This window comes from Lissotriton helveticus, chromosome 1_2 (genome assembly GCF_964261635.1).
Source record: "Lissotriton helveticus chromosome 1_2, aLisHel1.1, whole genome shotgun sequence".
Taxonomy (NCBI): domain Eukaryota; kingdom Metazoa; phylum Chordata; class Amphibia; order Caudata; family Salamandridae; genus Lissotriton; species Lissotriton helveticus.
In genome coordinates, this window is record NC_136058.1 from 78921763 (window position 1) to 78938411 (window position 16649).

The 16649-nt window shown below is 45.0% G+C and overlaps 1 protein-coding gene across 2 annotated transcripts in view; it reads right to left on the bottom strand.

Moving 5' to 3' along the window:
* Positions 1–16649, bottom strand: part of LOC144807767 (interleukin-12 receptor subunit beta-2-like) — a 762710-nt gene that overhangs the window by 2193 nt on the left and 743868 nt on the right. For both annotated transcript variants that reach the window (XM_078673425.1, XM_078673424.1), the window contains one exon: positions 14456–14546. In XM_078673425.1, coding sequence (XP_078529551.1) covers positions 14456–14546 — 91 coding nt within the window. The remainder of the gene's footprint in view (positions 1–14455; positions 14547–16649) is intronic.

A 16649-nucleotide genomic window follows, 5' to 3' on the forward strand; every position in this document is an offset into this window, starting at 1 on the left:
GTTTGTTGGACTTGGCCCTTTTGGCAGGTTCACCCTGAAACTTTTTGCATTTTCCTAACCTGTTTCTGTAACCTGGTGTTGGTGATGATAGGCCTCCACGCACTTTTTCACTGTGGTCCAGTGTAAAGTGCGTGCTCTCTCTGTGTATGTGTGGTGAGACAGGCCTGCCCTCCCATAGGAATGCATGGGGATTATGTGTGTCCCTGGTAGTTCCTGATGTGTGGGGAGTGCAGGGTCGAGTTTGGTATGTGCGAACTCTTGTGATTAAATGTTGCACAATGATGTGCGCGGATTTATTGTGTCTAGTGAAGTAGTGCCACTTCTAGAAGTTGGCATGTCTGTGCAGTGAATGTGAATTGGCTGTCTGGCTTGTGATTGGCTGGAGCTGGCTGGTATGCCTGGCTCCAGGAGTCAGGATGGGTCTGCCCTGGTGGAGAATGGAGATATTTGCATGTTGATGGGAGGGAGGAGTGCACCTGGGACCTGAAAAGGGCTGGGCCTTCCCTCCACAATGTTGGCTCCACCCACTGTGGTGTGTCTGATGTCCTTGACCCATTCTGTGAATAAGCAGAGGGGCTGAGCAAAACAAAGTGCACAGGAACCAGTTGCATCTGGTTCGCCCCTTGCCTGCACCTTTTACAGCAAAGGATTTCAGTGTATAAAAAGAGAGGCTGTGACCTCAAGCAAAGGTTCTTGTTCCTACTTGAATCTACCAGGGGCGTGCTGCTGCTGGGGCCCAGGGGAAGGCTTACGTCCCTGGGCCCTGCCCAGCCCCTGGATACCTGATGGACTTTTCTTTGGACCTTGTTGCTGGGAGCCTTCTTGCTTTAGGGGTCATTCCTGGGGCCTTTGTTGTTTTTATGCCCCCCAGCGCCTCGTGAGCGCTTTATTTTGAGTGACCCTGTTATTGAGGAAGCCTACCCCTCATTGCTGCATTTGTTGATGGCAGCGCAGGTGCCGACCCCGCTTATTTTTTATATTTACAAGCAGGTGCCTACCCTGCATGGTGCCCGCATTTATATTTCCAATTTCCAGTGCCCACCCTGATTATGGCCGCCGCGCCGATGAGTATCCCATTTCGAGTGCCCACCCCGCTGATGGCTGCTTCTGATGTGTAGTTTTAAAACCCGAGGGTGCCTACCCCTCGTTTCTGCCCCGGGATACAACGCCGCGGCCCACGGCGAGAACAGGAAGTCAGGCACTGTAGTGTCTGATGGTGGGCGGGACATCCGTTTTGGAAGGGAAGTCCTGCCCGCCGCCCCCGAGTGAAGGGAAGAGGCGGCAGCGGCCGCCGAAGGAAGCGCGGGGCTCCCAGGATGGACAGGGAAGTGGAGTGTTGCAGCCAGAGTCCCCCAGCGAGGAGGAGACCAGAGGAGGCCGACGCCAGAGGGAGAGGGAGTCCCTGAGGAGCGGGGGCTCTCCCGTGCACCGTTTAGGTCTTTCTTTCTAGGGGACATGTGTTCTTTGTGAGTGGCACTCCCCTCGCCCTAACTTGGCCTCCACAGCTGCGCAGCACTTAGTGCCAGCTGCAGCGTTTAGGCCCTGTGATTGTTCTCAGCTGCCCAGCAAGTAGTGGGCAACTGCAACGTTTAGGTTTGCGCAGATGGCGCACCCCTGCGCGCCCTGACATTCTGGCCACAGGGCATTTGAGCCCCTTCTTGATGGCCAGTTGGCCAGGGGGACTGGTAGAGGTATAGGGTGCAAGGCCCAAACGGGATTGATATGTGCTTTAAATGTGGTGCTAGGAAATGTAATGCATCTAGTATGTTTTACGCACCCTGTGTTGATACCTCTAGAGATGGTTTTACCTATGGAAGTTTGTGTTCGTGAGATTGTACTTCACTGTGATTTACGCCCCTAAATGTGAGTTATACTTAGGAGGTAGGGTCTAATGTGTTTAGACTAGTGAGGAGATTGCCTACTGTATTTATACTGGTTAGGCCTAATGTGAGTTATGCGTAATGTGCAATGCATTTATGCCTGTGATACCTCTACCAGTACCGAGTCTGCCTTGTTAGCCTCCACCGAGTATTTAAGAACTATTCTTGACGCCGGTCAGAGTGCAGCGCTTATATTATTAGATCTTAGCGCTGCCTTTGATACGTTGTCCCATGACATCTTGTTGTACCGTTTGGAGACTATCGGGATTACGGGTCAAGCCTTGGAATGGTTCCGTGCTTTCTTGTCGGATAGATCCTTCCGGGTGTCAGCACCGCCTTTTTTATCCCAAGCTCATTCCATCCGCCAAGGGGTACCGCAGGGATCTGCATTGAGCACGACGTTGTTCAATCTCTATGTACAACCACTTGCGCCTGTAGCAAGAGAGTGGGGCCTAACGCTGGTATCGTATGCTGACAATACTCAGCCGGTTGTCACCTTGGCCGAAGGCCCCTCTGCTGTTGCCGCAAGGTTCAGAGACGGGATGACTGCAGTTGCTCAGTGGTTGGCTGACAACTTGCTATAATTAAATGCCACAAAAACGGAAGTGATGCTGGTAGGGAAGAACATCTCCCTCTGGAACTAACACTGGTGGCCGGCTTCCTTAGGCACTATACCTACAGCCAAGCCAGTGGTTAAGAACTTGCGAGTTTGGCTGGACACGGACCTTAATTTTCAGTGCCACACGAAGAAGGTGGCAGCGACATGTGTGGGCCTGATGAGAGGCCTCCGCTCTATTCTGAGGTTCTTCAATGCGCCTGTTAGGCAGCTCATTATCCAGGCTACAATTCTATGGCACTAGGACTATGCCAGTGCTCTACTTCTTGGCGCTAATAAAGCTGAGATTTCACGACTTCAGCGAGTCCAGAACTCGGCAGCTCGCACTCTTGTGGGACTCCCAAGTAGATGTTCTGCCAGAGCCACTATTAGTGCCTTACACTGGCTACCGATCCAATCAAGAATTCAGTTCAAGACCCTTTTTTTGGCGTTTAAGATTCTTAAAGGTACTAGCCCTGAGCTACTCTGTCCTTTTTTAACCCCTTATATTCCCCAACGTAACCTGCGTTCCTTGGGCCAACATCTGGTGACTATACCCAAGTTCAGACTTTGTCGTGTTGGTGGCCGCTCTTTTCGACTACTTGCGGCCAAATTGTGGAATTCCTTTCCTGTATCTATTCGTTGCATTGACAAATTACTATTATTCCGGAAAGCCATTAAGACCTTCCTTTTTCCTCTGAACTAGGGCCTCATCTTTTCAGCCTACTATGTCTCTTGTACAAATGAACGGTCAGCGCCAGGACGCCCCTTAACTGGGACAGCTGCGCGCTTCAACAAAATTTTAACATAAAATAACATAACAAATGTGTTTGCATGCTTAGGAGGTTGTTTTGCCTAGTATAGTTTACACTAGTGAGTTTATGTGTCCCTGCATGATCTATGCCTATGGTGATTAGTATTGCGTAGTGTGTACCTACCTTTTACCAGTGGTTACTGGTTGTGATCTGTAATTGTTATTTGGTGCTACAGTTACTCTAAGTGCTATTTCTACTAAGTGCCCTGACAGTGGCCCACGTGGCCCTGTCCTGTGTAAATAATCCCTTGTGAATATTGCCCGTGCCAGTTGGCACAATGTATATTGTGTGATTACTATCTGATGTGTTTTATGAATACAAAAGTTATTTTTATATAACCTTGTGTGGAGTTCCTTTTGCAGTGTGCCTGGGATGTTGTTGCTGTGTGCTTGCGCAAATGCTTTACATATTGCCTCCCGCATAAGCCTGTCTGCTCGTGCCAAGCTACCAAGGGGGTGAGCAGGGGTTATCTTTGGCGTGTAACTCCCTTGCCCTGACTAGAGTGGTGGTTTCTGCCTGGCTTTGGCGCAAGCCTTAGCCAACCAGAAATCCCAGTTCTAACAATGGTACTTATATGGTATGGAATTCAGATGTAATACTAACACATACACACAATGCTAGCACACACATTCACCCTGTGCTACAAGTATTATACTTTAGACACTGGTCGAGTCTTCCATGCAGAAAACCTGTATGAACACGGATCAAATTGTATAATGCACACATATTTAAAGACAAACATTTATTAGTGATGCAGTTGGTATCAAGTCACTCCATGCAAGTATTTGACCGCCAAAAGAAATTGTGCTTTTCAGATAAACAAATAGAAATCACTGCAACTCCACGCTGCAATCACATGCAAGTGATATTGTATATTTCTAAGTCAACCCACTTTGTTTGCTAGTGAGACTGTGACACATTCATACTTCTCTCAGTATTTCCCTAGTCTGGATGTTTATATAGCTGAATGGACAGGGGTACACCCGATGACCCCTGTAGTCACACACTAGGATAAAAAGTAAATAAAATAAAGAAAAAGCCAAAAAAAGTAATGAGAAAACAGATAGCTGCCGGTCTGTAGTCACAGTCTAACTTAGGTTGTCAAAGGAGCTTCCCTGCCGTGTCACCTACTGAATGTGGCACCTCAGAATGTTGCCCCTTTGAGGCAGCATTTATGTTTTACGAGTAGTAGAGGTCTGGTTTAAGTCAATATCTGCACATGAATTCACAGGACGTATGGCGGTTGCGTCTCAGAACTGGGGTGAGGAAGTTGGGGGCCATTGTTAAGTTTTGTTTGATCCAACCTTCAGTTGCACACACACATACTCTTCAGCTATAGACATACTTTGCAGAAGGGATGCTGCAGGGGGGCTGGGATGTACCTGTGGCTAGGCTATCAATGGTGGGCACAGGACCCACTTATCGAGAGAAGAGGGGATGGCTCCTGAGAACTTTAGGTACACCTTACTCATGTGGAATGTGAGATGACTGGTGTGTGTCAGTAAACAATGTAAGATACTGGCCTTCTTGAAATGCAGGGTCATGGATGTGGCCTTCCTACAGGAAACGCATCTAGTTGAAGGGAAAAATACCCAAACTGAAGCGATGTTGGACGCGGCAGATACACACTGCAGGTTACTCATCCTTTGCAAGAGGGGCATTAATACGGATCATACTAGTGACTCCCTTTGAATTCCTGAAGGCTGACATCGACAAAGAAGCAATATTAGAGGGGATACTCAATGGTATACAACTGACATTAGTCAGTATCTGTGCACCAAACACAGGACATACCTAGTTCCTGGAATTCTTGATCTAGGTTCTATCCCAGGATATGAGCAGCCCGATGATCCTATGGGGACACTATAAGTGCATTCTGGATACAGCCTTGGACAGATTGGGGCCCCCACTTGTGGACTCTGCAAGTGCCGGGGTGACCTGGGAATTCCCTGTCTGGCTGCATCACTGGGGCAATATTTGGAGGGGTAGGAACGCAGAAAGGGGGGAATATTCCTGATACTTGGCAGTGCATGACTCACATATCACCTCATAGAGAACCTTGGCTGCAAAATCTCAACCACAACCTACTGCTAATGTGCATGTGATGAGATAGGCGAGTTTATTACCACTTGGAGACTACGATTGACACACTTACAGAAACCCATGTTCCCTACCCACTCGCAGACACAATATGTAACTATTTCTACCACAATTGGCATACTGTGAGACATACTAACATAGAACGGGATGCCTTCAAGGCTGTAGTGCGGGGTTTCTGTATAGGATAATATGTAAGGGAATTTGAGGGTTGCAAAGAATGTCAGTGAGCAACCGCTCACTTTAACACAGACTGTTGGCAGAAAAAGAAAAACATGCCACTATCATAGAGAGGTTGAGAGCCCTTGACATACATATATACCTGATCCCTGCACACAACGAGGGAGGCAGAGCTGGCAGACTATTAGCACGGCTGGTGCAGCCTACCGGTAAGGAATTACCCATTACCTGTATCTCTGATCAGGAGGGCCCACTGGTCTACTCTGAACGAGAGATCCTTGGGTTGTTTAGTAGACACTACAGGGAGTTATACCGAGACACGGGCCCACCCCTTGCTGAGGAGATTGGAAACTGTCTGGACCATGCTACCCTGCCGCAGCTCCCTGTGACTGACAACAAGGCTCTGGGAGAGACTGTGACAGAATTTGAGATTCTGGAGGCCCTCAAGGGACTCGCATGAGGGAACACACCAAGCACAGACAGCCAGTTCTATCAGACATATGAATCTTTTTGGGCACCGAAACTGGCAGGGGCCTTGGTCTGTAGTTCGCTCCCAAAGTCCGCCAGGGAAGCCCTAATAGTATTAGCACCCTAACCAGCTGGGCACCACCTAGAAGTGGCAGCATACATGCCTCTTTCAATACTGAACCTAGACTATAAGATTCTGAGCAAGCTTCTAGCTAAATGCCCATTGGCCCTGCAGCACCTCATACACCCCAATCAAAAGGGTTTCAACCTGCACAGCCGCACTTGACACTATATTAGAAGGATATACTAGGACCACAATGACATTTAGTTCTCTAGTCTCCTGGATGCGCTGGAATTATCCATTGACATAAGCATGTCCTTTAACAAATTGGTGTGGGGTTACTTGAGGGTGGTTATGCATCGGATGAACCTGGTTGCGGGTTGGGACAGATGGGTGTTGCTCTTGTACTCAGGTACAGGGACAAGGGGCTGGGTTGGCGGAGCAACCTTAGAGGTGTTTGCGATCCACCGGGGCTCTAGACCGGGCTGTCGTCTCTCCCCACTGCTATCTGCCTTAGTGGAGGAACCATTTGCAGAATACTCGAGGGTTGGGGGAAGGGCATCGTTCTGAGAAACAGGGAGGATGTGATATCCTTATACATGGATGAGATGCTACTTTACCTCCGCAATGTCAGAGACAGAGTGCCATGGCCCACCTAGCAGAACAGGGCACCGTCTCGAGTCTCTGCACCAACTGGTAAAAGATCTGTGCTTTTCTGCTATAGTGTGACCAGCTGGAGCCCCTGGCAGCAATACAAGTGGCAGGGATCAGGTGAGAACCAAGGGCCCTTAAATACCTGGGGTCAAAATATACTATTCGGACTCAGACAAGAAAGAGGGAAATCTGGGAGGTGGGTGGGTCCTCTGGGGCCCACATGTCTGTGTGGCATTCTGGCACATCTTACATGTATAATCACAAGAAAACCTAGGGGTCTGCGGATAGGGTATCTTTGTGCCCTTAAACCATAGCGCAAGCTTACTGGAAAGCAATAGTAGGAGTAGGATAAAGATAAAATGAAATAAAGAAAGGTGTAAGTGATTGTAACAAAGAAACCCGCTCGGTTAATAGGATTTCCATCAAACACTTGTATGATCAAATTCTATCATCTGGTCATCCTCAGGGATCTGAGGTCTCTAGATCATTGAGACCCATCATTACCCTGTAGTAGAGCGGGGTCAATGCCCACAAGCACTAAATAGCCAGTGATAGACAAAAGATGGGTATAAGTGCAGTGCAAAAATCAAAAAGTGGTGAAAATAAAATAGAATAGAGGGCAGAACAGTACATTTATTGGGAATCTGTCCTCTTCCTAATTAAAACCAGAATGAACAGTGCAAGAATGCAGTATGGAAGCAAATTACTGCATTTTAGGCCAACATGTTTCAACCTCATCGGGAAGGACCCAAGGTTTTCATCAGGGCCCTGTTCACAATATTGCTACTGCTTAGTGAGAAACCAAATATTTCAACTATATCAGACCCAGTGTGATAACCAACAAAGGATACAGCGTATGGGCTCAGCACTCCGCCGTACAGAAGGTTCCAATCAGTGATCTACAAAAAACAACACAAACACCCCCAAATTTCAGAAAATCTAACATATAAATACTTCTACATCCTCTAACAGTAATATAAGGTCAAAAAGTACCACTCACCCTATTCTGCCGGGGAGTAGACCTCACCTCACCTGGACTCAAACTCAGGAAGAAAGGGAGGCCACGCTCTAAAAGAAATACGAAGCATCAGAGATAGGATACAGCCCAAAGGTATGGTAACCTTGCTTGTTATATCCTGCCTGCACAAGATGTGTCATGCCTCTATTTCTAAATACTTCTTTCCACAGGTAACTCAAGGAAACTCGCTCTACCTTACAACATTATTCTCAACTTGAAGTTTACGACCAAGCTTATGACCGTAAAACTTGGTCATCAGTCATTAAAAGCACCTATCATAATACAATACTAAGTGCTAAAGTCACAGCGCATATCAAAACCTGCATGTCAGACGCACACACTCGCATTAGTCACAGTACGCTTGTACAGAAAACCTCACCTCTCCGTCGTTGCCCCAGACAGTATCTGAGTAAGGGGGAGGCAACGAGAGGGAGAGGTGTAGGTCGTTAAAAGCCCGCGTGGGGACACGCCCAAAACAACGTACAACATGTTTGTAGCAATAAAGGATACCGTTTCATTACTGACCGCTTTGACTGATAAGAACGGCACAGCCATTCCCTTGGGACGCCGGGGTCCTCCGTAACAACCACTCGCAGTAGTGCGCATGCTTAGCGCATGCGCAGTGGTGGTCGCCTAAACAGCGCGAGACTTCAGGACTACAGAATGACGAAATTCTCGTCTGAACTGTAGTTCGTTGTCCTCAGCCTGCCCAGATAACAAGACTTCGCGATCTGGGTACAGTGGAGCTGATATCTAGAGCAAGTGTCTGTCATCTTAAGACAGTTATGCCCACCTGTGCCCTCCTCACTAAATTTACATCTATAGAGGTTCGGTGCTTTGTGTTGCAACACGGTAGTTCTTTAAATGGAGTTATCTTAATACTGATTTGGTTGATGGATCAGGAACCTTCTTTTTAGACAGACACTTGCTCTAGATATCAGCTCCACTGTACCCAGATCGCGAAGTCTTGTTATCTGGGCAGGCTGAGGACAACGAACTACAGTTCAGACGAGAATTTCGTCATTCTGTAGTCCTGAAGTCTCGCGCTGTTTAGGCGACCACCACTGCGCATACGCTAAGCATGCGCACTACTGCGAGTGGTTGTTACGGAAGACCCCGGCGTCCCAAGGGAATGGCTGTGCCGTTCTTATCAGTCAAAGCGGTCAGTAATGAAACGGTATCCTTTATTGCTACAAACATGTTGTACGTTGTTTTGGGCGTGTCCCCACGCGGGCTTTTAACGACCTACACCTCTCCCTCTCGTTGCCTCCCCCTTACTCAGATACTGTCTGGGGCAACGACGGAGAGGTGAGGTTTTCTGTACAAGCGTACTGTGACTAATGCGAGTGTGTGCGTCTGACATGCAGGTTTTGATATGCGCTGTGACTTTAGCACTTAGTATTGTATTATGATAGGTACTTTTAATGACTGATGACCAAGTTTTACGGTCATAAGCTTGGTCGTAAACTTCAAGTTGAGAATAATGTTGTAAGGTAGCGCGAGTTTCCTTGAGTTACTTGTGGAAAGAAGTATTTAGAAATAGAGGCATGACACATCTTGTGCAGGCAGGATATAACAAGCAAGGTTACCATACCTTTGGGCTGTATCCTATCTCTGATGCTTCGTATTTCTTTTAGAGCGTGGCCTCCCTTTCTTCCTGAGTTTGAGTCCAGGTGAGGTGAGGTCTACTCCCCGGCAGAATAGGGTGAGTGGTACTTTTTGACCTTATATTACTGTTAGAGGATGTAGAAGTATTTATATGTTAGATTTTCTGAAATTTGGGGGTGTTTGTGTTGTTTTTTGTAGATCACTGATTGGAACCTTCTGTACGGCGGAGTGCTGAACCCATACGCTGTATCCTTTGTTGGTTATCACACTGGGTCTGATATAGTTGAAATATTTGGTTTCTCACTAAGCAGTAGCAATATTGTGAACAGGGCCTGATGAAAACCTTGGGTCCTTCCCGATGAGGTTGAAACATGTTGGCCTAAAATGCAGTAATTTGCTTCCATACTGCATTCTTGCACTGTTCATTCTGGTTTTAATTAGGAAGAGGACAGATTCCCAATAAATGTACTGTTCTGCCCTCTATTCTATTTTATTTTCACCACTTTTTGGTTTTTGCACTGCACTTATACCCATCTTTTGTCTATCACTGGCTATTTAGTGCTTGTGGGCATTGACCCCGCTCTACTACAGGGTAATGATGGGTCTCAATGATCTAGAGACCTCAGATCCCTGAGGATGACCAGATGATAGAATTTGATCATACAAGTGTTTGATGGAAATCCTATTAACCGAGTGGGTTTCTCGTGGCACATCTCCAGTGACCGGCCAGATGGCTGGTAGGTTGGAACGTCCAGGAGTTGGGCAAATTTGGGGAGCTGAATAGAGAAGGCTCCTTTGTGACGGTTCTGATGGAAGTGAAAGTAGGCCCACCTCAGAAATCCATACTCCTGACCATAGGCCTACGATGATGGAAATGGGCGCTATAAGTGCCAGCACTACCCTCCACAGCATGGGGGGTGAACTCCTCACTACTAGATGGATGGCAGCCTGGACGACAGCAGGCAGCACTACTCTGGGGACCTGTACAAGGAGAAAACCTTCAGAAACTTGGACAGACTAGTGTCTGACAGTGGGCTACCCACCACAAAGTTTCTGACCTAAGTTATGCTTACGCGGCATTAAGAAACATATTAGGAGATATAGACTGTGAGCCACAAACTGACGACACACTGCAAATGTTAGTTATCTTTGGGGATGGATGCAGACTGATATAGTGGCTGTACAAGACACTGATATGGTCCACCTTTGATGATATGCCCGGGGCTAGAAACGGATTGGAGAGACTCCTGGGTAGACCTTTGAGGGACACAGAATGGTAAAAGACTCTGGAACATTCTTGTACAGTGGCAAAGACCGCAATCTTTAAGTACACACAAAGGTCCTCTGCAATCATAGTGAAGGCCCTACACTTGTGGCGGGACCTTCGCGTTGCAGTTTTTTCATTACAGAGGCCCTGCCATGACTGCGGGCCCTCTTTCAAAAGAGCAGAAGTCCTTTATGAATCAGTCTCAAATTAATTAATAGCATATAACCTTCATCACCCCACACAGGCTCAACATGATGATGCAAACACAAATCCACCACTTCAGTAGATGCGGCTTAGAAGACGATGATTTTGCACAAATTGTGTGGCGATACCCGTTCTTTGCTTCCTTCTGGGAGAGGGTGGTGACAGACCTAAAGAAAACCCTGGGCAGACTAAATGTGTACACAGAGGAGATATGCCTACTAGGTTGGTTTCCACACTGACAAGAGGAAAGCTGTGGATAGATTTGTGAACCTTGCTCTAGGCATTGTCCTCAGAGACACTGCACACCACTGGAAGTCCTCAGAGGGCCCACTGCATAACAGATGTCAGGCAGAGGTGAGCATTTGAATGTCTGTGGAGGGAGCGGCCCTTCAGCGAGAGGAGGTCAGAGGCCTCCGAAAGACACCTTTATCAGACAGGTGGATGGAGACATTGACAGCCTTTGAGGCATCGAAAGACCGACGGGCCTTCTCAATCCCCCCCCACCGCCCCCCTTCCTCCCCCAGAGCCCAAATGGGAATATACCACTGAGGAAGCTGACCACCCTGCCTGCCCACACCCAGGAAGGAGAGCCGGTGATCACCCTGCCCCCCACCCTGATACAGCGTCCCAGATAACACATGCAATAGAAAACTAGAATTGAAAAGCTCTTAGCACAAAATACTTAATCTACACAGGCTAGGACCATACAGTAGTTTTACAAGAGTGTAATAGGCTCCAACACTATGCACTCACAATTGAACATTGTAAGACAGTGAACTAGCTTGTTAAAGGATTTTTTTGTATATAAGAACTCCATGTATTGTATTCACCTTAAAATGTTTGCATGGACGGCTCTCAACCACGCACTGAGTACTTGACATCTAAATGGAGCGAATTCTGTGTGTTCAGGTTAATGAGGAAAACAATAAAACATTTGGAAAGAACAGGGGGACGCCGAAAGGAATGTATTAGCTGTAATGAAATAGAGCAAAATGCAGCACATGTTCTTGTAGAATATTTCATAGAAAATTCCGCAGACACTACTAGAGTAAACAGAGTCCAAATTGTGCTGTGAAGTTAAAGGTCAAGTGAGACCCATCAGTTAAATACATATTATTGACGGTTAGACAATATCATAGGTGGGTCTTATTGGTCCCTGTCTGTGAACGTGCAGGGGACATTCTGCTTAGGAAATAACAGCAATGTAGAAATAGAGAAAAATAGGAAAAAAATACCAATTTCATCAATGCCTCAACATGTGTTTGCAAACAGTATATCCATCTTTGTCTTTCAAGAGCAGCAGTTTATGAGTGAGTTTATTGCTTCCTTATGTTCCCCTGTCATTTCTCACTCTCGCAAACTCTTATCTCCCCTTTTACGTCTATCTCCTTCCATTAACTCTCTTCACAAACAGCCTCAATGGCATAATAAGTCTGTACGGATTCGTGGTCGACCTATCTACTGGAAGACGTGGCATTCTAAAGGTCTTCGCTGGCTTTCTCAACTCATGTCTGATGATAATCCCCATACTTTTCCCGACCTTCAATCTAAATTTTCTTTACCTTCATTCTCCAGATCGCAGTATAATCATCTCCAGCTTTTCCTCGCTCAGTTTATTCAGAATCTTCCAGCTACTTCTGATTCCCTTGTAGCCTGCGACTCTTTACTCTCAATTCTAGAAGGATCTCCCTCAGCATCAAATATTTACAAATCTTATTATTTGCCTCAGAAATACTTAAATCAAAAACTGAGAGGATATGGGTAAAGAATTTTTCTCAAGAATTGCCAACTGCTACATGGGATAAAATTTGGTCTAAACTTCATAAGACCTCCCGGGCTGCCAATACCACACAAACCCTTTTCTTCATCTGCCATAGACTATTATTCTTCCCAATGTCCTTAGCGTCTTTCTCATCCGATTTTTCCCCTACTTGTCGGTCTTGTCCGTGTCCCGCCGCTGATTTGACACATATGTTGTTTGAGTGCCCCTCAATCCCCCAATTTTGGCAATTGGTCTGGTCCCAAATTAGACACATTTTTAAGGTCCAAATCCCTTTTCTTATTACAAATGTATTTTTAGGCACTCTTTCTCCGCAATGGCCTCAGTCACCGTTGAGTTTTAAACTTTTAGATTTATTATTAGCTATTGCATTTCATTTAATAACTTCAAATTGGAAACAAGCTGATAAGGTCACCTTCAGAGCACGGTGGAATGCTGTCTGTTTTCCCCATCGGCTAGATACTAACTATGTTTCCCCTATATCTCTAGCAATTAAAAGGGATCTTTTATGGCTCCCTTTAACAAATTATCTATCCCAATCTGCCTGCTTCTCTGTTGCCTCTAAAAATTTATCGGATGATGTAAGGAAACCACCTTAGTTCTCTCCCTTTGCCTTTTTCCACATGAGTATCTAGTTGGTTCTTCATTACCGAGTGTTTATTACAATGCATCCTTTGACTTCTTATTGATTGTTATGCTTACAATATCACATCATTTGTATAAAATGTATAATGCTTAGTTGCTATATATTAATTACTTTTGTTCCCTTCCCTCCTGACCCCTCCCTTCTCTTTCCATTCCTTTATTAGCTCTTTTCAGATTGTACTCTTTCTCCTTACATACAGTTTACAGAGTCTGATCCCTATATCTTCTTTTATTTTACTTACTCACTTATTGTCAAATGGGATTAATGTTATCAATTTTACTGCTCTTTATTTCTGTTGTTTTCTCTCAATAAATCATACAAAAAAAAGACTCGGACAATCATTATTACAAAGGTTCATTTGCCTATGATATTATTGAATGTCAAACAACTGCAGACAATGCACATATGAAATGCTGAAACTGGCTCAGCCAATTAAAGTGCGTCCAATGCTGATATGGCCTGTTGTTTTCCAGCATTCTTAGCTCATTAGGAGGGACATCAATCAGTGTGAAACAGTGGGTTTGTTAATTTGCCTTTGTTGGCTACTGTTAGACTCATGGGTGCTACTAGCCTTATTATAGCACTGACTTCAAGGCCTGTTAATCATGGTGTCTACTATGCGTAGACTAACTCCATACCTATGTAGGATAGTACATGAGCTGCAGACATAAGAGCCCTGGAATTCTGGGTGTTGCTACTGTGTGTTTCTAATGTGGGCTTTCTGCAGCTCATGCACCAACCTGTAGAGTGACTGATTCAGTGTGTGTACCACAGACAATACCATTCTGTTGCAAATGTTCCTTTTGTATCTTTGCACTTCTGCAGAATGTTATGATATGATCCAAAATGTTTTGAATCAATGCCTTGTTCTTTGAAAAAACCATTGTAATGTTAGTCACACTCACAAAAGCAGACACACGAAGAAGCTCTGTCAGTGGTATCCCTCCAATCCGCCATCTTCACAAGACTGCATTAAGAATCTATAATTTGCTCTCCTGAATTGCATTGGAATTTATAATTTCTTGCATGAAGTCTGCTCTGTGTTTAGAGCTCTATGAGGCCTCACAATAAATCACACACTCATTTATCTTCACTTACTATTGCAAAAATGTGAGCTAACATCAGTGAATTACAACCTTTCTATCACTTAGTCTGTGACCTCATCCATGTAGCACAAAGTACCTGTATCGACTTGATTGCAGCACTGTTCTCTGCCTTAGGAACATTTTCATGCAGCCATATTGGTATCCAAGACATCAAAACAGTTTTCATACTGCAAAAATCAAAAGCAAAGCCGTGCATTACTTATATGTACCAAATACATTGAAATGATATAAACCATCACAAATGATAAATATTTTAAAAAATGCAGGACAGGATGGATGCTCAGTGACTATCTGTTCAATAAGCAAAATCAGATAGACAAGAAAACGTTGTGTATTGTAACGTCCCTGGTCGATGAACACTTGATATGCTAAAAATACATTTTGACCGGTGAAGTCGACATAAATGTACAGTACTGTTTGGTGTTTTGTTTTTGATAAGGGAGATATGCCATTGGTTTAATTTCTTGGGCTAATTCCAACAATTATGCATTGGCAAAGTGCATGGTTTTGAACCATCTAAATGTTGTTTCTTGATGATCCAGATAATAAAATACAGCGTTAAACACATTTTCTAAACAATATTAAGCTATTAAGCCGTTCTAAAACAGAGAATGGAGGCTTAATGAGCCTGCAGCTGCCACATAATTTAGAAACTGAGCCTTTACATGTTCTCTGGAAAGAAACAATCTCTGTGACAGGCGATTACTCTTCAGCCCTTCTATTCCTTATCTGCTGTTTGTTGAAACTGATAGTTTTTGTGAGACACTGTCCTGACAACCTCCTCAACAGCAGTGAGTCCAGGACTCTGGAATTCAATTTTTTCCGTAATGTGACCTGAGACCTGGCTGGTCCCTGGAGCCTGTCTAGAGGAATTCTACTTTAGTCCCAAAACATATAAATCATAAGGCAATAGGAATAATCTGATCAAATATAGGCCCATCAGCCTTATAGACTGTATCCAGAAAGTATTTTGCCGTACCCTTCTGGTGAGGATCCAAGATTGAATGGCTGAGAATGACATACTGTCTCCTGGATTCCGACAGAGAACAGGAACAATCGATCAAGTTTTTAGATTCATCCTCCTTTACTGGAAGGTGGTGGTATTGGGTAAGGGGAGCTTATGTATAGCTTTTATAGACTTGAAGTCAGCATTCGACCTTGTGCCCCGAAATAAGCTCTGGCTGGCATTGAAGGAGATGGTGATGCCCCTGGAAAAGTTGTCATTAGTTGTTCGCCTCCATGAGGACAACGATGCCAGGGTGCGGCGGGATGACCAGGGCCAAGTCACTGATCCCATTATTATCAACAGGGGGGTCAGTCAAGGTTGTGTTCTGGCCCCTATGCTATTTTCCCTATATATCAATGAAGTTGTTGACTTTCTAGCCAGAACGCCAGCGGATGCCCCATCATTAGGGAATGAGAAGATTGCAACACTTCTTTTTGCTGATGATACATTCCTTGTCTCCAAAGCACCGAGGGGGTTCCAAACTTTATTAAGCCAATTTAAGGCTTTTTGTAATGAGAGAGGCCTAAAAATAAATACTACTCAAACAAAACTCATGATGCTAAACCCTCATAAATCATTCAAAGGATGTATTACTCTAAATAACATTGCCCTAGAGAGAGTGGGTGGTTTTGAATATTGAGCTATTAAACTGGCAGAAGGTATGTACTGGAAGCACCATCTAACCTAGGCCAACCTAAAGTTTAAGCAGATAGTTGGGGCCCTGAGGAAGGAACACTTGCTCGCACACTTATAGCCCTAGAGATCTACAAAAGCAAGACTGTAAGCTGTTCCCTCTACAAGGCTAAGTTGTGGGCTTTGTGAAAGTGGATGATCTTACAGTGACATATCATACATTCCTTATCACTTCCCTCAAGCACACCACTTCTCCCTCAAAACTGGACATGGGTATCAAATCTGTAAACGATTTAGCAAAACTCTGTCCGCTTCTCTTCTGGTCAATATTGATTTCTACCCCATATGCCTCAACTCTTGATGGAGTTTGCACCCTAGATACACTCAAGAAGATAGGTTGGATTAGGAACATCAAAAACCTACTTGACAGTATCAGGGTAAAAAAGGGTAGCACAGATTGCCTAGAATTGCTCTCAAAAAAGAAATAGAAAGCCATTTACTAGGACTGGGTAGCCAAGAATTAAATAAGGCACAGTAAGCTGGGCAGATTAACTGAAGAAGTTTTAGATTTTAAACTTTTACGTTCCTTAGAAGGCTACCTCGACCTTATTCAGCTGCCAGCGGATAGAAA